Genomic DNA, 25416 nt, shown 5'->3' with positions numbered 1-25416 from the left:
GGCCAGAAATTCCCACTTCAGTCTCATCTGACCGCAAGACCTTCTTCCACATCTTTACAGCATCTTCTAAGTGATGTTTTGTGAAGTCTTTACTGGCAGGGTATTTTTTTTTAAGCCAGGGCTTCTTCCTTGCCACTCTTTCATATATACCCTTTTTGTGCAAGGCCTTAGAGATTGTGGAGCCATGAAGTTCATCGCTCGTTGTAGCCACTGATTTCTGCAGCTCATTCAGAGTGACTGTTGGTGTCACAGTAGCCTGTCTTTGTAGTACCAATCTTGTTCAGCAACTAAGTTTAGAGGGGCGGCTGGACCTAGGCAGTATGGCTGTGGTTTCCTATTTCACTGGACGGCCAATTTTTTCAGAAGTGTTTCTTCCTCAGATTTTTTGTGGTTTTGGTGTACCGCTTGAAGCTGAAAACAAATGTAATTTCAGACTACTTGTATCTCAAAGGAATTTAGAGAAACAATAAATTAACTTTTATTGTATATAATGCATTTAATTACATAACAGTGCTGATGCTTTGCAATAGTTTAATAAGCTAAGAAAGTTTTGTTGATGATTTTCATTTGTACGCAGTGTCTGAGGCTTCTTGCTTAAGTGTCCAACAATAATCAACCAGCATTTATGGATTTCTGTTGCCCTGAGACCGTTTCTCCATGACTGCAATGTCCTGGTGAAACCTTTCACCATGCTTGTCAGTGACAGCACTAAGATTTGCAGGGAAGAAGTTTAAATGGAATGTAGAAAATGAATCTTTAGTGACATGTTGCACTTCATGGTTATGTATGCTTGAAGCATGTTGTCAACCAGCTGCATGTAGTTTGGTGCTCTGTAGTTGACAAAAAAGTTTTCAGCAACATCCTTGAATGCCTTCCATGTGATTTTCTCCGGTCCCACTAGAAGTTCTGTGAATTGCCTGTCATTGATGACTTGTTTGATTTGTGGACCAACAAAAATGCCTTCCTTAATCTTGGCATCAGTTAATTTGGGAAACGTGGCTCAAATATTGCAAAGTTTCTTGGAATTTTTTTTGCGTGGTAACAGCAGATTCCATCTTGAACCCAGTAATTCTGCTCATAGGCTTACTTAATAAGAGGAGATATGCTCTGTCTTTGAGGTTTAAGTGTATACTTGCCACAAATATAACAGAAAGTATCGTGGCTGTTGCAACATTGGCCAGACATTTTGTTATCACAAATTCTCCTGAAAATACAATTACTTTATGAGTGCACACAATATGCGATGCACGTAGAGCACGTGCATCAACATGATCACAAACCGATATACATGTAAATGCAATGCATAGAACAGTGTGTGTGTGTGTGATGTTTTTATACAACCTGTCCTGCCATGCAGTATCCGCTGTGCCTAAGCATGGCCAGGCATATCTGGACGAGATAGAAAACTGTTCAACTTACATTGTGGGGAACATTGTAATTGATTTGAATTATGAATTGAAATAAAAAATACAGACAATTTCAAATAAATGGTGTGTGATATGGAAATTTTGTGGTGATTTTCATGATCAGCAGCCCAAAATCCATAAGATACAACCAAAGGTATTCAGGAAGCAAAATTTTTGTTGGTCAGTGCTTTTTATTATGGACTGCTTTGAGTTCTGAGGTACTGTTTGTTCAGTGGCTTTGAGATGATACTGTACCCTTCTCCAGATTTGTACACCTCTATGATCATTGCCCAGCCTTGCCGTAAATGCTCTTTTGTCTTCATTTTGATTTAGTCTGTCAAAAATCTACCATACTGTTGGACCTTACAGAGAGAGGGGGTACATATTCAGATAATCCTCCAATTTTCTACATCAATAAATTGGGTGAGTTGGTAAAGTAATTTACAGGATTGTACCTGAGGGAAGTTAGCGTAGTAATTACAAAGGGGACGAATGCTTTTTCAGCCTCACAATTTTGATTTTTAATTTTTAGTAAATTGTTGACAGGTTTAGGAAAGTTTCTTCTGATTTGACATGATGCAATATGTTTTGAAGATTGCTCAAAAAAACCTACTTCAATATATTTTAAATTGAGAAAATAAGACCATAAAATGTGAAAGTAGTTGTGGGGACTGAATACTTTTTCAAAGCACTGTACCATTTGTACCATTTTGCTTTGCAGGATATAAAATGTTTCTAATATTTTTTGTGGTTTTGTCAAAGAAAAAGTTGCTTTTAGAGATTTGGATCCCTAAATCTCTTCATTATTCTCACTCTTCTATACATGTGGTGTATATTTATATTTATTGTTTTTCATCCAAAATTTACTGCCTCACATCTATGGCTTTAAATTGTATAGGCTACTTATTTATTATCTTCCTTTTTTTTTAGTATCTTCTGTGATTTTTGTCAAGGTTGTATTTCTATTACAAACAGGATCAATCAAAATACAAGCCAGCACTGACATCAAGATGCACCTCCTTATGTATCAGAGCTAATAGACTTATCCATAAAGACTACTGGCTGTAATAACTGTGAGAGGTGGTTCAACCAAGTACTGAGAAAAGGGGGATGAATACTTTTGAATTGCTGACTTTTCAGTTTTTTCCATTTTTAGTTTCTCATGCTTTACAATTTTCCATGTTTTTTTTTGGCTCTGCTATGGAAAAAAGAGCATGTGATTCACAAATAAAAGTTCTTAGTTAAATTAATCAAAATCCCTGGTTGTAAAACTCACTTATGTGAACAAAGTGTTTGGGGCTGAATATTTTTACAACACACTGAATGCTGTATTAAACACACAATTTTAGCATAAGAAGTATCGGAAGGTAATGAAACCAAGAAAAAAAACTAAAGCAGCAACCAAAAGCTTGGTGAAGGTGGATTTTAAACTGCAGCTTGAAGTAGGTGCAGGAAATAGATTGATGTCTGTAGGAGATGATACTGTAACTCAGTGGACCTCGGAGATCCTGTGTTCAGACTTTCTTCAAGGAAAGAGATATATCCGATTGCAATTGGATATGCTAGTTCCAGATGTAAACTCCAAAATGAGTACAGGAAGCAGAATTGATCATTATACTGTACATGGTCTTTTTTCGCCACAGACTAATTCTACCAATCAGGATTGTCTATGGAGCACCTTTCTCAAATTTTGCCTCCTCAAAGAATTTGTCTACAGTTTACATCTGCATCATCTTGGCAGCCAAACCATGATTTTAACTAATCCGTAACAGACTCAATCTCAATGCAGATTAGTGTCAGCTAATCAGGGACGTCATTATGCTTACAATTTTCCTCAATTTTTTCTTCCCCGAGTGCTATACCTCACCTAATGAAACTCCCTGTCGGAGCAGAGGAAACTGCAGGAGCTGAAAAGGGAAACATTTCAACCTGTATCACTCCTCTCTATTTAAATTGTGGAAGAGACTTCAATTACATACTGTCATGGTTCTTTCTAGAAATGCTTCAAAACTTAAGTAGTCACTAGTTATTCCAATGGAATTCACTTACCTTCTACTAAATCTCTCTTTGCCCTATCCTGCTAAATTCCACCCTCTGCTCTTTCACACTCTCCATGTCTTATTTTAATAAATCCCTCTCTACCTGAGGCCACTGTTGGTCAGAGTTGACCATGGATATTGTGTCCTAGCTGTCTAGATACACGAGCCTGGGCAGTACGATATGGAGAGCAAGCTGTCGCCCATGTAGCAAGCTCCCCCTCTCCATGCATCTGATGAACCCAAAGGAATGGCAGAGACTAATACAGTTCGGTACTAACAGCATCGCAGGAGTTACCAGGCAACATTGAACTCATTGTAGGACTGCTGTAGGGACTTCAACTTGGGATTGTTCCCTCGGGGTTTACTCCTGAAGCTTTCCCCATGTGTGGGTATAGCTGCAAGGCAGCGGAGGTTTGAGATCAGAGTTGTCCTTCTCCTAGATGAGCCGCCAAACACAGCTGACAAGCCCCATCTGTCTGAAGTGACTGGTTTTAAGGTGCCAGTAACCCACCTTTGCCCCTCCTCCAGTCAGTAAAAACTGTTATGCCGGGCTTAGTAGCTAAGCCACACGTGAAGACTAGGATCTGGACTTGGTTGTCAGGTGCACACCATTGGGAGCATTTAATAGGTAGTGGGAGCTTTTCCCCATTACCACCCCGCACTATAACAACCTTAAGGAAATCCCTCTCTAAGATCATCCATTATCCCCAAAGGATGGCGCCGAGAACTGAATACATTACTCCAGCTGAAAGGGAACCAGTGATTTGTAAAGATTTGACTTGAGATTCTGGAGATGCTGGAAATCTTGAGCAGCACACAATGATTGCTGAAGGAACTCAACAGGTCAGACAGCATCTATAGATGGGAATTAACGTTTTAGGCCGAGACCCTCCATCAGGATAAAGAGACCTGACGAAGGCTGTCAGCTTGAAACGTCTGTTTATTTCTCTCTATAGATGGTGCCTGAGCTGTCGAGTTCCTCCAGCATTTTATGTGTGTTTATAAATGTTTACCATACTTCCTTTGCCCTTTCTGTTTCTATTTAGAAATCTAAGGCCATTGCATACATTTTAGTTAGTCTGTCAGCTTATCCTTTTACCTTCAAAAAATCATATGCAAGAAATCCAGGTGTCCTTGTCGCGTGCCCTATTTGAAATGGTAATTCCTTAGTTTTACTTTCTGAAATTCATTCCTTCACTCTTTTCTATATGAAGTTACTTCAGGTATTTAGCTGATGCACTGGTCTAAGACTGCAGTAGTCTAAAACACTACTTATTTTATTCCCATGTTTTACATCAGCTGTAAATCTTGAATTTAAGTCCTTGGACTTACTTTAGGTGATGACTATCCTGTATTTCAAATGAACAATGGTCCCAATGCTGTGTGTTGGAGGGCACAGTTATATACTGCTGTCTAGAATGAAAAGTCAATTCTCTGTCCCCGTTGAAACTATTCCTTTGCTCCTGCTGGGCTCAGTTTTATCAGTTTGTCATTTGTGTAGCACTTTATAAAATTTTGAGGAAGTAGCAAACCAACTTAATGAAGATAGAGTATAGGATATGGTGTAGCTAGATTTTAGTGAGTTGTCTGATAAGGCTCCCCATTCAGAAGGTCAGGAGACGCAGGATCCAGGGAAACTTGGCTACATGAATTCAGAATTGGCTTGCTTACAGAAGGCAGAGTAATAGTGGACGGGAGCATATTCCGTCTGGAGATCTGTGATTAGTGGTGTTCCACAAGGATCTGTTCTACAACCCCTGCTCTGCGTGACTTAGATGAGGAAATGGGAGGGAAAGTCTGCAGATGGCATAGAGGTTACTGCTGGTGTAGGTAGTGTAGAAAATTCTCATAGGTTACAACAGGACTTTTGCAGAGAAGGGATGAGAAGTGACAGCTGGAATTCAACCCAGAGAAGGGTATACTTTGTAACGTAGAACTTGATGGTAGAGTACAAAGTTAATGGCAGGATTCTCAGCAGTATGGAGGAACACAGGGATCTTGAGTCAAGGTCCATAGATCCCTCAAAGTTGTCACATAAGTTGATAGGATGGTTGAGAAGGCATATAGTGAGCAGGACTTTGTTAGTCGAGGGATTGAGTTCAAGAGCCATGAGGTAATGTTGCAGCTCTATAAAACATTTAGAGTATTGTGTTCCGTTATGGTTGTCTCTTTATAGGAAGGATGTGGAAGCTTTAGTGAGAATTTAGAGGAGGTTTAACAAGATATTAGCTGTAATAGAGACTATGTCTAGTGGAGATTGGTGAGCAAACTAGGGCTTTTCTATTTGGAGTGAAGGAAGATGAAGGGAGACTTAATAGAGCTGTATATTGTGATAAGAGACTTTTTTCTTAGGTGGCAATGGCTAATATGAAAGGACATACTTTAAGGTAGTTGGAGGAAAGTATAGAGGAGGTGTCTGAGGTAGACTTTTTACCCAGTGAGTGGTGGGTTGATGGAATGTCCTTCCAGAGTGGTAGAGGCTGATACTTTGGGACATTTAAGAGACGCTTAGATAGACACATGAGTGGAAGAAAAATAGAGGACTAAGCAGGAGCGAAGGGTTAAATTCATCTTGGAGTAGGTTAAAAGGTCACACAACATCGTGGGCCAAAGAGCCCGTACTATGTTGTACTTTTCTATGTTCTATGTCTTTTGAAAGCCTGTGTAGCTAATGGAAGGTTTTCAACCAGCAAAGTCCAAGCTGGCCTCGTACAACAGTATCAAGCATTTGCAATGTTTTTCTTCTCTTTTGGTGTTCAGTATTTTACCTCCATTCAGTTAAATCACCTTGAATCATGATGCCTTTGGCAGTCATAGATCACACAAATACAGCCTAAGCCTGTGTACAGAAATGCAGCCCGTAACTAAGTGCTTTGCAAAATCAAATTGTCATCAGTAGGTCAAAAGATGCTGCTTGTCTTTATCCCATGGCACTTTACGATTGTTGGAAAAAGCAATCAGCTTATCTCATGGATAAGCTTTGCAGAATCATATTCTGATAATGCTTAATGGTTCTCCATCATATCAAACAATAACAGGAGGCCTGTGTGGGGAGATTTTTATAGTGGAAAAACTGTTGCACTGAGGCCTTAACACCCTCTCAACCTCAGAGCTCCGTGCCCAGTGGTATGAGCAGTAGTCACAGATTGTGACTTCTTTGGTTGCATTGCATGTCTGTGCGCTTTCTGTACCTTGTCATGCTCTTCGCTCTGCACAAAGCATTGCAGAGCCGTCTTCCTCGTCATTGGATCTCACTGTTGATCTCATCCACCCAGTCCGCCAGAGCTAACTTCACATGCTACAGCAGGCATGACCTAGCTCTCTGGGGTATGAGACCCGCCAGCTACCCTCACTTGGTTTAGCCCACCTGTTGAAGTGGTGTAGTTAGGTGTGGCTGCTGTTGCATGCTGCTTGGAGCGACAGGTGAGAACTGAGAGTACGTTTGGACCCAAAGGTGAGTGCGCTGCCCCAGAATGGACACAAGAAGCCCTCCTCACTGGAGGTGCTACCCATCCCTGGAAACCTCATACACCTCTGATAAACCTTATGATAGAAGCAAATATAGTAATTTTTTTCAGATTCTGTGCATGCATATGCACTTCATATTAAAAGCAGTACTTCACCACCCCTTAGCAGTTCTCACACTGTCAATCATTTTCTTGGCTTGTTTCAACGAGATTCTGCAGATGACGCCAATTTTCTCAGCAATCTTGTCTGAGATGCTTGAATAAGACTTCTTCAGGGAAGTGACTCAAAATGAATTGTTCTCGTTTCCCACATGGTTTATCAGACCAACCCTTGGCAGCTCTTACTTAGCCTGTTATTTTATTTCTATTCGATTGCACATTGAAGTGACACACTTGGCTGCTTTTACCTGTGCGGATTTAAATGCCTGTTTAAGTATTTGAAGATGTTTAATGTTCGATAATCCTAACAATGAGTTGGTTAGTCCCAGTAAAAAGATGGCAAAATTCCAAATATTACCCATATTTTACTGTAGCCAGTGATTAACTGGCACCATAGTTTCTTAGATTTCCCTGAGCTTAATATATGTATGAATGTATTTCCTCAAAATACTAATTATTGCAAAAGAAAAACATGATTGTGACATGAAGATAAGAAAATACAGAAAAATACTTCTCTCAGTCCTGGTCTTTCCTGCAGGTTATGTAAACTTTTACTCTATTGACTTCGCAGAATGTTTCCATAAAACTTGTAGATTTTTTAAATAATAGCTTACAAATCTAACATAGCAATCTATAATATTCTGCTTAGACAATTCCCTAGTTTTAACTGCAGCAAAAATTCTTCTGTCAAGCAGATTATTTTATTAACTAATCCTTTCAACCTTTGGTGCCCACTAATCGCATTCTCAAATAGTTCAATGTTTAACAAGCAACACACACAAAATGCTGGTGGAACGCAGCAGGCCAGGCAGCATCTATAGGAAGAGGTACAGTCGACGTTTCAGGCCTGACGAAGGGTCTCGGCCCGAAACGTCGACTTTACCTCTTCCTATAGATGCTACCTGGCCTGCAGCGTTCCACCAGCATTTTGTGTGTGTTGCTTGGATTTCCAGAATCTGCAGATATCCTCGTGTCAATGTTTAACAAGTCAGTTTACTGGCAAGCAATGCCTCCTGCTGATTACTGTATTCTGTGACGTTAAGCATTAGAATAAAATAATTTTCATTAAATAAACATGCCTCATATATAAGAGCCTGAGGCAAAGGTATCCTTCATTAAAAGCTATGGTCTGTAATTATTCTTTACAAAAAATATTTGATTGGAAAACATCTGTAAAACAGCCTTTAAATATTTTGTTTTGAATCTCTTCTGTTTCATAATTGGAATAATGAATAATAATTAGACCTGATCAGGAAAGGTCTTCAAAGACTGAATTGAGTGTACTTCCCTTCTGCATGTATATTAGGGATAATAAATAGATATATGGTCCCTAATGAACTGTCATTCTCTTGCTGCTCATGATGTACACAGAGAACCACTGATGTTTTAATCTTGGTTGTTTTATATTGGATACAAATATCAACAATGTTTGACATCAATATTATTCTTATTCCCCTCCCAAAAAAAATTAAAGAAGAACATCTCTTGCTGAATCACTGTTAGTTGGTGTGTTTGGTGATATTTTATATTAACTTTGCCCATTGGTCATTGATCATTTTACAATGGGATCTTTGACTGTAATATTGGATTAATAATATATTGTATAGATTTATGTGAATCATGTGTGGCATTTAGCCTTATGAAAAACAAAAATAATGTTTTATTTCCCCTAAACGTTCTAATTAGTGAAGCATTTGCCTTTTAACCTTTTTGATAAATGTGTGCAGTTTTTGCTTTGCAATTTAGAAAGAAAATGGGTATATTTTATCCATGAGAGAAAACTGAGAATATCAGCATTTCAGCATTTGAATCTTTGCAAAAGAAGTAAGAGATTATCAAATCAATTCAATCAAATGAAAATGATAGCTGTAAATAATAGATACAAATCAAAATTTCGATGTTGCCATAAGGCAGTCCTGTAGCTTGGTACCAATGGGTAGATACCATCAAAAGTATGATTTGTTTCCTTGTCTTTCGTAGCAGGCTGAAATATTCAAATTAATCAAAATCTCACTTTCAATGTAACCTAATATAACCTGAATTCTGGCAGCTAGTGTTAACTCAAGCTGGAGTCTTTTATTCTTAGAGTATCCAAAACACCTTGACATTATTACCAAAACTAAACTTTAATATTAAATAATTATTGTCTTTCTCCTCCTCAACTAACAGAGTTTTTTTTCCATTAAGGATTTAAGAAATTCTACTTTTAAGAGTCATTTGATTTTAAAGATTAGCTTTATTTGTCACATATACGTTGAAGCATACAGTGAACCGCATCGTTTGCATTTATTTACTGTTTGATTTTTATCACAGAGTGAACTTGAGTTAGGTGTACAGTCCTGAAGGAAGATCCCAGGCTGAAATGCTGATTTTTTTCCATAGCTGCTGCCTGACCTGCTGAGTTCCTCCAGCATTTTGTGTGTGTTGCTTTGTACCTTTTAAGTTCACACAGGTTTATTTATTTTGTCTCAAGGCTTTGCTAATTAACTACAGGACAGGAAAACACGCAAAGTTCAAAGTAAATTTATTGTCAAAGTACATACATGTCACCTTATACAAACCTGAGATTCATTTCTTTGAAGGCATACTCAGTAAATTCAATAACTATAATAGAATGAATAAGAGGCCGCATCAACGGGGCGGACAGCCGGTGTGCAAAAGACAACAAACTGCAAATACAAAAAGGGAGAAAAAAATAAACAATAATAAATAAATAAGCAATAAATATTGAGAATATGAACTGAAGAGTCCTTGAAAGTGAGTCCATAGGTTGAGGGAACAGTTCAGTGATGGGGCAAGTGAAGTTGAGTGAAGTAATCCAATCTGGTTCAACAGCTTGATGGTTGAGTGATATTAAATGTTGCTGAACCTATTGGTGTGACTCCTGAGGTTCCTGTACCTTCTTCCTGATGGCAGCAGTGAAAAGAGCTTCACAGTTTAAGAATTAAAAGATGGAGAGCGGCAGAATGCCTGTTTGAACCTGTTCTGCCTCTCTGTCAGATCATTGCTAAAACCTGACCTATATGGCCCCAGTTCCCTTCATCATCATCATCAGGTGCCATGCCCAGTTTGAGCTTTGACTGCCACGGCCCACACACTCCTGTTTCGGGTCAAGTGGATCAGTTCATTGGTATTCATTTCCAGTTCTCTGGCTGCTGTCCCCATCATCATTTGTCTTTGTCTTCCTCTTGCTTTCTTCCCTTCAATTTTCCCCATAATTACCATGCATTCTAACTCCTTTCCTAATCATATGTCCAATGAAGTTACGTTGCCTTTTCATGATCTCATACATTATTTCTCTTTTTGTGTTTGCTCTGTTCATGACATCCTTGTTAGATATTCGTTTCGTCCATGATCTTCTTTGCATCCTCCTCAAAAACCACATCTCTGTTGCTTCAATTCGTTTCCTCATGTTACTAGATATTGTCCAACATTCTGAGCCATATAACATAACTGGATAAACGTAACATTTCAGTGCTCTGAGGCAGGTTGTCATGCCTAGTTTAGTGTTGGTCAGTATACTCTTCATTCTCGTAAAGATGTCTTTTGCCATCCCCATTCTTCTTTTGATGTCCATGTTGCACCCGCCATCTGATCTCACCCAGCTTCCCAAGTAGCAAAAGTCTGTACTTGTTTTATGTCTTTCCCATTTATTCTCAGCCTGCAGAAAGGATTCTCCTTCTTTTTGGATATCACCATTCATTCTGTCTTTTTGCAATTGATAGATAGACCCATTTTTGCACTTTCTTCAACAACTATGTCAATTAAGTTTTGTAGTTCTTCCTCCGTACTTGCAATTAACACAGTGTCATCTGCATATCTGAAATTATTGATGTTTTCACCGCCAACGTTGTTACCCAAGATGTCTCTTATTTTTTGTAATATTGTTTCACTGTACACATTAAACAAATTTAGGGGAGAAAACACACCCTTGTCTAACGCCTCTCTTGATTTTCATAAACTGACTCACTTCTCCATCTATTCTTACAGCGGCAGTTTGTTCCCAGTGCAGATTTCTGATTAGGCGGAGGTCTTTCGCATCTAGATCTAGAGTTTCCTGTAATATTTCAAATAACTTATTGTGTTTCACTTTAGCAAATTCTTTTGTGTAGTCGATAAAACAAACAAACAAATCTTTTTGCACTTGACTAGCTCGTTCTGATAGTATCCTTAACATCAATATCATGTTTCTTGTACCTTTGTCTTTCACAAACCCACATTGTTCTTTGCCTATTTCAGCTTGTATCTTACTTTTAGCTCTTGTCATCAAAATTCTTAGAAGTATCTTAGTGATATGACTCATTAAACTTATGGTCCTATGTAATTCACATTCTATTGCTTCAGGTTTCTTAGGAAGAGTGATAAATACTGTATTGTTCATCTCTTCTGGTATTATTCCAGGCTCATAAATGTCATTGATTAAATCAGTAAGTTTTTCAATTCCATAATCTTCAAGGGCGATAATTTGTTCTGTTACTAATTCATCAGGACCTGCTGCCTTTCCTTTCTTCATCTTATTTATTGCGTTATGAACATTAGATTTTAAAATACTTGGACCTTCAATGTTCTTCTTAATTTCTGGTTTTTCGCCTTGATCGTCTTCAAATGATTCCTGAATATACTGAATCCATCTGTTCATAATCTCATCTTTTTCCATGATGATGGTACCGTCCTTTGCTTTCAAACATCTGCCTGAAGAACAGGGGAGCTTTTTACCAGTGATATTCTTGAACTGTTGGTGTAACCTTTTTGGATCAGTAATAGGGATTCTTTCTAGTTGCTCACATTCCTGGTTTAACCATTCTTCTTTGGCTTTTTGAAATAATCTTTTAACTTTTTTTAATCTAAGGACTTGTTTTCTATAGCATTTGCTTTCTTCCGTCTCCTTTCTTTCATTAGATTTTTGATTTCATCTGTCATCCATTTATTCTTTGTGCTTTTTTCTTTCTTAGGAATCACTGACTTCACTGATTCTACCAAGGCATCCTTTAGATAGTTAAACTTCATTTCTACATGATTGCTATCATTTTCAACAGATTCTATTTCTAGACTTTGAAATCTATTCCTTACTTCAATTGTAAAGTTTTGTCTTAAGTTTTCTTCTTTAATTAATTGCAAGTAGTCAAGGGATTGTTCAGGTTTTTGCTTCTTTAGTTTTTTAAGTTTTACTTTTACTTGACATATTACTGGGTTATGGTCACTATTACAGTCTGCACCTGGATATGTTTTGCATTGAGTCACTGAGTTTCTAAATCTTTGGTTTATAGTAATAAAGTCAATTTGATTTCTGGTGTTATCACCTGGACTTTTCCAGGTCCATAAGCATCTTGAATGGTTTTTAAAGTAGGTATTCATAATGACCTGATTATTCATCTTGCACCATTCTACCCATTTCTCATCTCTTTCATTTCTTTCCCCAGTCCAAATTTTCCTATGGTATTTCCATCAGCACCTTGTCCTACTTTAGCATTTAGATCTCCCATGACAATAACAATATCTTGAGATTTGCATCCATTCTTTGCTTGTTCAAGCTCTTCATAGAATGTATATCCTCATTTGTTCCATCTGTTCCACCTGTGTAATTGCTAAATCAAATGGTTGTCCCCTGAATCTAACAAGGAGCACTCTTTCTGATATTGCCCAATGTCCTAAAACACATTTTGCCATGTTTTCATCCATAAGAATTCCTACTCCATTAGTATGGGATGCTCCACAAGAATAAACTAGTGTTTTATTTCTAATCTGACATGTTCCAGCACCTATCCAACGAACTTCGCCAATTACCATGATGTTAATCTTGTAGTCTTTCCATTTCAGTTATCACATTGTCCAATCTTCCTGCTTGATATAGGGTTTTACATTCCAAGTGGAAATTATTTTCTTTTGTGTTACTTGAATTTTATGAGCAGTAGCTTTATGACGATCGGGGATCCCCCGCTGACCAGAATCAACCCTACCGAGCGAAGCATCTTCAGAATTGTCTTGAAGATCCTCTTGACGTTGTTGTTGTACAATACATTTTGTGAGTTTGACCATGGTTTTCTTAACAAATAGATTCTAGGAAACTTAGTATCTAGCAACGGTGGTTTGCTAATGCCTTCCATTGGGCGAACTAAAGAAGTTGCCATTTCTCTTCCCAAGTGTTCATCCGCCTGTACTATAGCCATCGACATTTGAGGTCCTAGCTCATCCACCTTCTCCGTCATAAGTTCAGTTACTGAACCTGCCAGATCTGCCGTTGGCCTTCGCTCGTATCCTGAGCAGGAACCCTTGCAGGTGCTACCATTCCGGGTCAGAGCGTCCCTGGGAGCAATGAATGACTAAGGGGTAGCTCTACTTTCCTCAAAGTTTTGAAAGTCCCCAATCAGAGCCTCATCACCGGTTTCAGTTCAGAGTCATACCCAGGACTTCCAGTTCCCTTACCACCCAAAAATATAAAAAGCTCATTCTTAGACCTTGATGGTTGCAAGGCCACTACCCATTGGAGGTGGAGAAGTGCAGTTTCTTAACCTTTACTGAAAAACCTTTCTAGCTAACTTTCTTTCTTAGAATGTGGGTTTCCCCATTTCTGGTGCACTAAACCTGTGTTGCATTTGGTGTTTTGCTCACTTGTTTGGAAGTTGAGGAACAATGTAAGAATGGCCTCTATAGAGACAACAGCCCAGGGCAAATGTCTTTCCAGACTATCTTGCGCATCACTATGACTTTCCAGAGGCCTGAGACCATGAAACTATTACTCATCCAATGTAAAGTATGGTATGTCTGAAAAGGCTGCAGGGTTAATTTGCCACTGTAAATAACCCACATTTTATCGGTGGGAGGGAGAATCTGAAGCAAATTGATGGAGATATTAAGATAAGCATAGGATTGGTGTAAATATGTTCTTGATTAGTTAACATAGACTCAGTGGGCTGTAGAGACTGTTTCTATGCTCTATGATTCCATGACAATGACTTTTTGAGACTAGGCTAGTTATACCTGGGCAGCCCTCTGCCTTTTATAGCATGGACCCCAGTCTACCTTGCCTGGTCATCATCTGCAGAAGTGATGGAGTGTTGCCAGCAAATGGAGGTCCAGGTTCCTAAGTACTGGAGAAAACATCCATTATTAATTATAGCTGAATAGGTGGCCTTTGGAAGTTCCTTGAGCATTCTGAAATCAGTTCTGAAGTTACGAGGAGAAAGTATTTGTATCTGCAAATGTCCCTTTAATTATCAATAAATGTAACAAACTAGTTTGGTGTACAGTTGTACCAGATTGACAGTTGCATCTTTTCAGCCTCAATTTATGTCAGTAAGGGAGGCATTACACAGTCGGTGATGTTCAATCTCCCTCCTGTATGCTGATATGTCACCACCTTTGATTTGAACAACAACAATGGTGTCGTCAGGAATCTTAAATAAGGCATTGGAGCTGGTCTTTGCCTCACAGTCACAGGCATAAACTGAGTAAATCAGGAGGCTTGTGGTGCAACTGTGCTGATGGAGACTGTGGAGGAGATGGTTTTGCCAATCTGAACTGGTTGAGGTCTCCTACTGAGGTAATCAAGAACCTAATTGCACAAGGGGATATTAAGGCGAAGATCTTGATGCTTATCGATGAGTTTTAAGGATTAGTTATTCCTATTGTTCCAATAAAAGTGAATCACCTAAATTTCCCTGCCTTATACTCTTTGCCTGTATACGTATAGTTATTTTGTAAAATTCTATATTTCTTTTTTCCTGTAAGTGCCTGAATCTCAAGGTAGATAGTACCAGTTAGTTTAGAACTAAATAACAAGAGCCAAAGAGATTACAATGCAGAGGAACTCTGTACTGGTGTGCTGCAGATAACTTTGATATGCTGTTTGTCTAAAGCGTGCTCTGTTCACATTTTGCCTCCCCTGCAGCCCATGGGATCGGAGCGGATGGAGATGCGTAAGCGGCAGACGTCGGTGCAGCAGGAGATGCCGGGTTCTGCACAGCCACAGCAGGGTGCTGGGAACCGGGGCTCCAATGCCTGCTGTTTCTGCTGGTGTTGCTGCTGTAGCTGCTCATGGTACGTTTTTCTGTCTAATTTCCCCCAGCTCCGGAGAGTGATGGAAAGTAAATAACACTATATTCCCATTACTATAGGCAGCAGCTGATAGACTCCCACGAAACATCTGCATAAACAAAATAGGCATAATCAGTCCTTTAATCAAAATGCATTTTGCATTTCTTTAGTCTAAGTGGAAAAGAAAAGCAGAATCGAGTTCAGCACAGTCCTGATGGATAACCGCGACAGACAACATTAGAATTGCTCAGGACTCAAAATTCAATAGGCATCATATTTATTTGTTTCCAAAAGCCATGACTCTAATTTTCTGAGCTAATTTTTCCCATTCCACCCAAAGACAGAATTATGGCACTGTCTGTTCTTTTCACGGTGCTGGCCACATGACCAAGTGAACACAAATATTAGAAGGACTGAGGAAGGGCAGAATGCAAACTAGCTCTTCATGATGAAGGCACAGCATTACATACCCAACCCAACACTTCAGTCCCAGCTTTAAATTAATTGACAAAGAAGTAAGGTAAGTCTCCAAGTACAAACTAAAAAATTGTTCAATCAATACTGTGCTCCTCATGCAGACATCTGACTCAGGAACCTTACTACTTTGTAGGGTGGGTCTGATTATAGGTAACCTGATGTGCATGTTGCACTGAAACTTACACCCACCCTGTACAAAAGAAACTTTGAACTTTGCAGAAATGTCAAACTGAATGAGAAAAAAATCACTGTTTACTGTCAGTAAATCACATTTAATAATTAATGATACCATTAGCAAACCTACCACAAAGGGACAGATTTCCTCTAAGTACTCTAGGCCAGAGACTGTCAATCAGCCAGGGCCCTCCTTTCCAAAACAAGAAAGATTTTGCTCACCCCAAAGGCTGACTCTGTCTCTGGGCTTCCCCATTGAAAATGGACATTGGGCTTCACCAATGAGAATGAAAACTGGACTTCCCCAATGAGAATGAACATTGGACTTCCCCAATGAGAATAGACAGTGGGCTTCCCCAAAGAGAATGGGCATTGGGCTTCCCCAGTCAGAACCACAACAAAATAAATGGCTGCCCTCTCCCACTAAATCTACTATCTCAGACAAGATTAATAGAAAGCCAATACATTACATCATAACTGTAATCCCCTCAGCCTCGAGAAAGCTACATACTTTTATGATTTGAGTAGATCCTGAGCTTCCCTCCAAACTAGTATGGTAAGTTATTCTTAAGTGTCCCTACCTCAGGCAAGTCTGTTAATTCCTCATTGACCCTCTCTCCCTTTCTTGGGGAGCAGTCCCACCTTCCCCACAATGTGTAATATTGGTGAAGACACTCAGAATGAGAAAGGCTTAGCTTTTAAAGGAATGCAAAGGATCTTAAACACAAGCTCATTCATCACAAATCCACCGCAGTTTCTTAACCCCTATCCCACCAAATACACCAATTTATCTGTTGGCCAATGATGACAACAACCATGAAGCAGAATATAGATCAAGAACCAACCTGATGCACTATTGTCAGGACGAAGGGTCTTGGCCTGAAACGTCGACTGTACCTCTTCCTAGAGATGCTGCCTGGCCTGCTGCTTTCACCAGCAACTTTGATGTGTGTTGCTAGAATTTCCAGCATCTGCAGAATTCCTGTTGTCTGATGCACTATTTAATTAGATTATGGCTAATTTGATTGACCCTGCGTCTTTATCTAATCCCCGTTACTGCCGATTTCCCTAACAGCCAAAAATCCATCTGAGTTTTGAATATTATTAATAACTCTACATAAGACCATAAGATATAGGAGCAGAAGTAGGCCATTTGGCCCATTGAGTCTGCTCCGCCATTCAATCATAGGCTGATCCAATTCTTCCAGTTATCCCCACTCCCCTGCTTTCACCCCATATCCTTTAATGCCCTGGCTAATCAAGAACCTATCTATCTCTGCCTTAAATACACACAATGACTTGACCTCAACAGCCGCTCGTGGCAACAAATTCCACAGATTTACCGCCCTCTGACTAAAGTAATTTCTCCGCACCTCTGTTCTAAATGGACATCCATCAATCCTGAAGTCGTGTCCTCTTGTCCTAGACTCCAGTACCATGGGAAACTTAATTATATTTAATTTGTTCAGGCCTTTTAACATTCAGAATGTTTCTGTGAGATCACCGCTCATTCTCCTGAACTCCAGGGAATACAGTCCAAGAGCTGTCAGACATTCTTCATACAGTAACCCGCTCATTCCTGGAATCATTCTACTGAATCTTCTCTGAACCCTCTTCAATGTCAGAATATCCTTTCTAAAATAAGGAGCCCAAAACTGCACACAATACTCCAAGTGTGGTCTCACGAGTGCCTTATAGAGCCTCAACATCACATCTCTGCTCTTATATTCTATACCTCTGGAAATGAATGCCAACATTGCATTCGCCTTCTTCACCACTGACTCAACCTGGAGGTTCACCTTTAGGGTATCTTGCACAAGAACTCCCAAGTCCCTTTGCATCTCTACATTTTGAATTTTTTTCCCCATCTAAATAATAGTCTGCCCATTTATTTCTTCCACCAAAGTGCATTACCATACACTTTCCAACATTGCATTTCACCTCTTTGCCCATTCCCCTAAACTAACTAAGTCTCTCTACAGGCTCCCTGTTTCCTGAACACTACCCACTCCTCCACCTATCTTTGTATCATCAGCAAATTTAGCCACAAATCCATTAATCCCATAGTCCAAATCATTGACATACATCGTAAAAAGCAGTGGTCCCAACACCGACCCCTGTGGAACTCCACTGGTAACCGGCAGCCAGTCAGAATAGGATCTCTTTATTCCCACTCTCTGTTTTCTGCCGATCAGCCAATGCTCCACCCATGCTAGTAACTTCCCTGTAATTCCATGGGCTCTTATCTTGCTAAGCAACCTCACATGCAGCACCCTGTCAAAGGTCTTCTGAAAGTACACCACATGCACCGCATCTGCTTTGTCTAACCTGCTTGTAATTTCCTCAAAAAATTGCAGTAGGTTAGTCAGGCAGGATTTTCCTTTCAGTAAACTATGCTGGCTTTGGCCATTTTGTCATGTGCCTCCAGGTGCTCTGTAATCTCATCCCTAACAATTGATTCCAAAAACTTCCCAACCACTGATAGTTTCCTTTCTGCTGCCTCTCACCCTTCTTAAATAGCGGAGTAACATTTGCAATTCTCCAGTCATCCAGTAGAATGCCAGAATCTACTGATTCTTGAAAGGTCATTGTTAATGCCTCTGCAATCTCTCCAAGCTTTCTGGACAGAGGATTTCAAAGATCAATGATTTTTAGATTTAATGTTCTTCCTTATCTCAGTTTTAAATTTCTTATCTCTAACCTGAAACCATACCTCCTATACTAATGCAAAAAAAAATTGCTGGAGGATCTCAGTGGGTCTTCCCCTAAAATGTCAACTGTCCATTTCTAGTAGACAATTGATACAGAGTATGTAAGTATGTGGCAAGAGCATCAGCAGAAACAATAGTGGAAATGAAGGGTCATGACCCAGAAAGTCAGATGTCCGTTGGCTGCTGGGATTATGCATGTGAACGTTGCGTGCTGTCCTCCTTCTCTGCTCCCGCATGTTGAAAAAAAGCTACAGAAACTGAAGCTAGGCAATTAATGCCATTAATAAGAATGATATAGAAAGGAACATAGGGATTAAGAGTCAAACTCTGGGGATTAGCTTCAGTTTTAGCATTACACTTCCTTGTTCTGGATTCAACCAATGGAGACAACATTTTCCTCTGTCAAGTCCCCTAAATAATTTTTAAAACTTTGATTAGTTCACCATGAAGAAACTATTCTGATTTGTCATTCTCAGATCAAAAGGGGTTAACCTCATAATTCCCTGTATTAATCACCATATGCCTTACTGTTGCTGATTCACTCAGTGGAAATCTGTCCATTTGAAACTTCCTGCTCCCATCTACTTGCCATATCTCTACATTTATTTGATTAGGATTTCAAACTAGGAGTAGTCTCTTTTCCCCTTCAAACGTATTCTACCGTTTAGTAAGATCATGGCTGATCTTACAGTCATAGTCATAGTCATACTTTATTGATCTTGAGGAAAATTGGTTTTCATTACAGTTGCACCATAAATAATTAAATAGTAATAAAACCATAAATAATTAGATAGTAATATGTAAATTATGCCAGGAAATAAATCCAGAACCAGCCTATCAGCTCAGGGTGTCTGACCCTCCAAGGGAGGAGTTGTAAAGTTTGATGGCCACAGGCAGGAATGACTTCCTATGACGCTCCGTGTTGCATCTCGGTGGAATGAGTCTCTGGCTGAATGTACTCCTGTGCCCAACCAGTACATTATGTAGTGGATGGGAGACACCTGAGTGTAACCTTAACTCCGAATTCTCATTTATCCATGGTTTCCTTTCTTCCATTTGCTTATCAAGCATCTATCTGTCCTTGCTTTACAAATTTCAAATGCTTTTTTGAGGAAGAGAGTTGACTCTCCGAAACAAAACATTCACTCTTACAGTAAATATATCTGCATTGAAAGGATTTCAGTGGTGATGCCTGGTTTTAAACTCTTTAGGAAGCATCCTTACAAACATCCACTCTTAGGATTCAATCAAGTCTCCTCTAATTCGTGTAAACTTCACCTGGTACAAGCCTTATCTATTCTGCATTTCTCAATAAGATAACGTACCCATGCAAGATATTAGTCTTGTAAGCATTCTCTGAAATAAATTGAACATTTTAAAACGCTTCCTTAAATAAAGACATATTGTTGGACACATTAGTCTAGGTGTGGTCTCATCTGGGTCATTAAAATATATCTTATAAACAGGTTAGGCTGCAGTTCAGCTACTTAGGGGACACCAGTTTTCATTTCCTCCATATCAGAGATGTAATTATTCTTGTGCATCTTTAATTGCTCAATTATTGACTCTTTCACAAGGTTACTTGCTCTGCACTCTCACCTCTCTTACTAATCCTTAACGTAGAGCCAATACTTATTGGCACAGATTTATATGCAATTTTTGTAATCTGTTGCACTAATTTAGATTAGATTAGATTTTCTAATTCCATTATTGGAATAGAATCATAGAGCAATAGTGTACTGCAGCACATAAATAGGCACTTCAGCCCACCTAATCTGTGTCAAACTGTTTTCTGCCTAATCTCATTGACCCATAACTGCATCATAGCCCTCCATACTCTTCCCGTCCATGTGTGTATCCAATTTTCTCTTAAATGTTGGAATCAAACCCACATCCAACACTTCCTCTAGCAACTCGTTCCACAATCTTTGAGGTAGCACCGTTAGCATTTACCATGCCACCAATCGGGTCCAATTCCTGCCACTGCCTGTAAAGTGTTTCTAAGTTCGCCCCATGACTGCATCTGGTTTGCTCCTCTGTTCCAAAGATGTATGGATTAGTCATTTAATTGGTCACAAGGGTGTAATTGTGCTTGTTGGGCATGTTACCATGCTGTAGCAGGGCCAATAAATAAAATAAACACTCGCACCACCCCTCTAAGTGAAGAAGTTCCCCCTCAGGTTTCCATTAAATATCTCCCCTTTCACCCTTAACCTATAAACCCTAGTTCTAGTTTCAACCAACCTCAGTGGAAAAAATCTGCTTGAATTAATTCTATCTATACTCCGCAAAATTTTGTATACATCTGTCAAACCTCCCCTCATTCTTCTATGCTCCAGGGAATAAAATCCATCCCTATAATTCAGGTCCTTAAGTCCTGGCAACATGTGTGAAAATTTTCTCTGTGCTCTTTCAATCTTATTGTTTCTTTCCTGTAGGTAGATGTCCAGAATCTCAAAATCTCCTGTACTTAAATTCATGAAGGCCAACGTGCCGAAAGCTCTCTTTACGACACTATCTACTTGTGATGCCACTTAAATGAATTATTGATCTGAGCTCCAAGATGCCTCTGTTCTGCCATTTCTTCAGTGCCTGACCATTCACTGTGCAAGTCCTATCTTGGTTGGTCCTCCCACAGTGCAACATCTCACACTTGTCTGCATTAATTCCATTTACCATTTTTCAGCCCATTTCCCCTGCTGGTCCAAAAAATGCTGCAAGCTTTGATAGCCTTTCTCGCTGTCCACTGTGCCCCAGTCTTGGTGTCAGCTACAAATTTGCTGACCCAGTGTACCACATTGTCATCCAGATCATTAATATTAATAACAAACAACAACAGAACCAACACTGATCCCTACGTCCTAGGCCTCCATCTACTACCACGTTGACTTCTCCTGTGAAGCCAACTATCAAATGCAATTTACTATCTCATCCTGAATGCCAAATGACTAAACCTCTTGACCAGCCTACCATGTGGCTCTTTGGCAAAAGCCTTGCAAAAGTCCATTTAGACAACATCCGTTGACTTTTCTTCATCAACTTTCCTGGTAACCTTCTTGAAAAAACTTTATAAGATTATTTCAGAATCAGGTTGAATATCACTGACATGTGTCATGAAATTTGTTGTTTTAAAGCAGCAATACATTGCAATGCATAATAATAAAAAAACTATAAATTATAGTAAGTATATATAAAATTTTAAATTAAGTAAGGAGTGCAAAAAGAGAGTAAAAAAAAGAGAGGAAAAAATAGTGAGGTAGTGTGCATGGGTTCATTATCTATTCAGAAATCTGATGGCGGAGGGGAAGAAACTGTTCCTGAAATTTGAGTTTGTGTCTTCAGAGTCCTGTACCTCCTCTTTGATGGTAGCAGTGAGAAGAGAAGATGTCCAGGATGATAGTTAGCTATAACATGCTTTTCAAAAATTCATGCACTTTCTTTGATCAATTGTTTTAGTCCAAATCATTTGGTGCTACCCCCAGGATTGATGTGAAACCAACCGATCAGTATATACCTGATTTTCTTCTCACATCCTTCTTAAATGATAGTGATAGTTCTAACTTCCTAACCAAAAAAAGAAATCCTGCATCTTAGGGGCTTTGAAAAATTAGGATAATTAATGTATTTGTAATATCCCTGCCATCCTGGGATCATGTTTCAGATTTTGAAGTGTTAAATCTCATTATTTTCATCATTTTTCTTACTGCTGTCATTGCATTTTCCCATAAGCACTGTGTAATTAAAATGTATATCAGCTTTGTAAGTTAATTTTGTGAACTTTTCAATAAAAAGCACTCCTGGCAAATGAAAGTAAATTGGCATTTTATCTACTTCACAAAATTATCTCCTTGATTGCAAAATTGGTTGATCAAGGTATCTGAAATGGATACTCACATACTAAGATATGCGGGTGAAATTAGACAATAACGTTTGTATATTTGGCTCCAAAATCACAAAGCAATTCAACATCAACGGTTACACTCGGATTCTATCTACTCACGATCTCTATTGGTCATCATATGAGGTTTATCTGAACTACCCATCAGTCCAACACATGCTGTGTGCTCTGCTATGGTGACTAGATTGTCCCTTTTGATTCTATTTGTAATAAACTGATAATTCTAGTTTAGGTAGATGATCTCCTTTCTGCAGGCAATACAATCTCACTGCAATTGTATTTCCACCAGATAAAGGAATATACCTAATGTATGAGCCAACATTGTTCTTCCAGGCTTCTGAAAGTCCCATGCTGAAGGAAGTCCTGATGTGGAGATTTTGCCCTATCATAATTTCTTTCTCCATGGCTTGGGGTCAAAGTCCCTGTCCAAGGCAAAGCCATTTGGAAACTGGTAGGGAGGACCTCAGCTTGGTTTGCAACACTGTGAAGAAACTGAGTTGGGTTCATACTAGAATTTTAGGCCCAGTAGATACTTTTCATTATTAGCTTTATGAAGTTGGCTGAAGGACAGATAAATCTTGAAAAGATGGAAAAGAGCATTCATGTGCTTGGGTCCAGAGTTCACTTGGAAGGTAAATAACATGGAATAGTTGTGCCATTTTCACATTGTAAGTTCTATGTAATACTGTGCAACTAAAGTTTATAAAATAACATCTATCTCCTGTTCATTTCATTCAGCCTAACTCATTCTGTTGCAAACTAGGAAGGCACACTATTGCTTCATAACAACAACAGCTGCTATCCGCTCATTGCTGTGGTGTAGAGAACTCCCTACATTTTTAATGACAGTGCTTCCCATGAATCTTCTTCACAACCCATGTAACAGGAAATACTGCTGTTCACAAGCTCCTTTTCATGTTTCTGCCTTGGGGTTTACATTGCATTGTGCTTTGCATACATTTATTTTTATTATATAAAACTTATAAGAACTTTTGCACCAACTTAAAATTAGTTTTCTTCACATTGCTTGAATGAATGAATGATTCTTAATTTGAACTCAGAAACTGAATGCGTTCGCCATCCTTGAGTCAATGTGCTTAAGGAGAATGCTAATGAGTGGTAGAGATAAGGTATACTGCAGGGAAAACTCTCGCAGTAAAAAGTCAGGAGGATTACACATATTAGAGGTCAACAAGTCAGTAGGATGACACCTGTTTGAGAAATGGTGGAAGAAATTCAAGAGGAATACGGGAGGCATCGTTTTCACCCAAAGGGTGGTAAGGTGGTAAAAACATCACTAAAAATACCTTTTCTGAGAAAAATTGTGTTAAATTATTGCCACAAACAGTGAAGAAGCAAGCGATGATGAGGCTAGCTCGGGGGATGAATTGATGCAGATGGAGGTCTGATGCTGGTACAGCTGGCCTGGAGATGAGGTTGGATTGGTCTGGGTGCCGAAAGAATTCGGGGCCCAGGCAGACAAGTTCTGATGCTTGTTCAACTGGCCTGGGTGCGAGGTTGGATCACTCTGGGCGCTGAGCTGATTTGAAGAGCTTGAGCACGGCTTCAGGCTGGGTGACGAAATCTGGGCCTGGAGCGAGTCGCTGGGCAGTGTGATCTGGGCCTAGGATCTTTCACAGCAGCGGTGCCTGGACCTAGTGCAAGGTGCCTTTCGCAGAAGTGGTGCCCAGGTCCTCGTGGAGGTACAATGCACTGTTTAGACAAGTTAAACGCTGCCCCAGATCGAAGACAAAAGTTGACTTAGCCCACTCTCTGCGATCTTCACTCCTCTCTCTAGGGCACCGAAGCCTTTTGTTGTTCTGTTGTTGGGTCAATTTAAACGCCAGCCCAGATAGACTGAAAGGATGTGTGTCGGTCGGGATGAATGCTGATTTCACTCGTTCTACTCAATGGCACTGAGGCTATAAGGACTGCCCCGGCTGCTGTGCTCCGTGCCTGCTAATATGGTGAATTGATAAGCGAAGCTTTGGCCCTACTCTGGGCTGCTCCGAGGTTCAGATCTGAGGACACACTTTTGGTTCAGAATGCTGTTGTTTGCTTCAATTGTTTGCATGATTTGTTTTCTTTTTCTTTCTCTTGCACATCAAATGTTGGTCTTTTATTTTTTTTAATTGGGTTCTTTTGGGTTTCTTGCTTTATGGCTACCGGTGAGCAAGCAAATCTCAAGGTTGTATAATACATATATTCTTTGATAATAAAGGCACTTGAACTTGAAGTACTTGGAGTTCACTGCCCAGAAGAGGGGTTAAAGAAGGATACAACGTCTCTAGTTAAGCACTTTAAGTGCTTAGGCACATGAGCCGAGTTCTGGGGAATGTGACTGGTGCAGACTGTTGCCCAGTGGTTGGTGTGAATGTGGTGGGCCATATGGTCAATGGCTATGCTTTACGTCTCTATGACTCCATAACTTTAATCACTTGAACTTCCAGACTCAGAGATTTGCAGATCTTCTTATGACCATTACAATTTTCAATGTAAAAGCATAGAAAAGGCTTGGAACATTAGAAGGTTCTGAACGTAAAGAGGGGTAAAGGTATGAGACGTGAATTAGCTAAGATAGACTGGCAAATGACACTTAAAGGATTGACGGTGCATATGCAATGGCAAGCATTTAAAGGTTGCATGGATGAACTACAACAATTGTTCATCCCAGTTTGGCAAAAGAATAAATCAAGGAAGGTAGTGCACCCGTGGCTGACAAGAGAAATTAGGGATAGTATCAATTCCAAAGAAGCAGCATACAAATTAGCCGGAGAAAGTGGCTCACCTGAGGACTGGGAGAAATTCGGAGTTCAGCAGAGGAGGACAAAGGGCTTAATTAGGAAGGGGAAAAAAGATTATGAGAGAAAACTGGCAGGGAACATAAAAACTGACTGTAAAAGCTTTTATAGGTATGTAAAAAGGAAAAGACTGGTAAAGACAAATGTAGGTCCCCTACAGACAGAAACAGGTGAACTGATTATGGGGAGCAAAGACATGGCAGACCAATTGAATAATTACTTTGGTTCTGTCTTCACTAAGGAGGACATA

The 25416-nt window shown here is 39.5% G+C and overlaps 1 protein-coding gene across 1 annotated transcript in view; it reads left to right on the top strand.

Annotated features, from left to right (window-relative positions):
* The window catches only part of rgs20 (regulator of G protein signaling 20), a 100927-nt gene that overhangs the window by 39301 nt on the left and 36210 nt on the right, over positions 1 to 25416 (top strand). Inside the window, exon 2 of the mRNA XM_072243874.1 lies at positions 14960 to 15108. Within this exon, the coding sequence (XP_072099975.1) occupies positions 14963 to 15108 (146 nt within the window). The 5' untranslated portion in view covers positions 14960 to 14962. The remainder of the gene's footprint in view (positions 1 to 14959; positions 15109 to 25416) is intronic.

The sequence above is a fragment of the Mobula birostris genome, chromosome 1, assembly GCF_030028105.1.
Source record: "Mobula birostris isolate sMobBir1 chromosome 1, sMobBir1.hap1, whole genome shotgun sequence".
Classification (NCBI taxonomy): domain Eukaryota; kingdom Metazoa; phylum Chordata; class Chondrichthyes; order Myliobatiformes; family Myliobatidae; genus Mobula; species Mobula birostris.
Note: the sequence above shows the minus strand (reverse complement) of the source record. Positions and strands in the feature narration are given on the sequence as shown.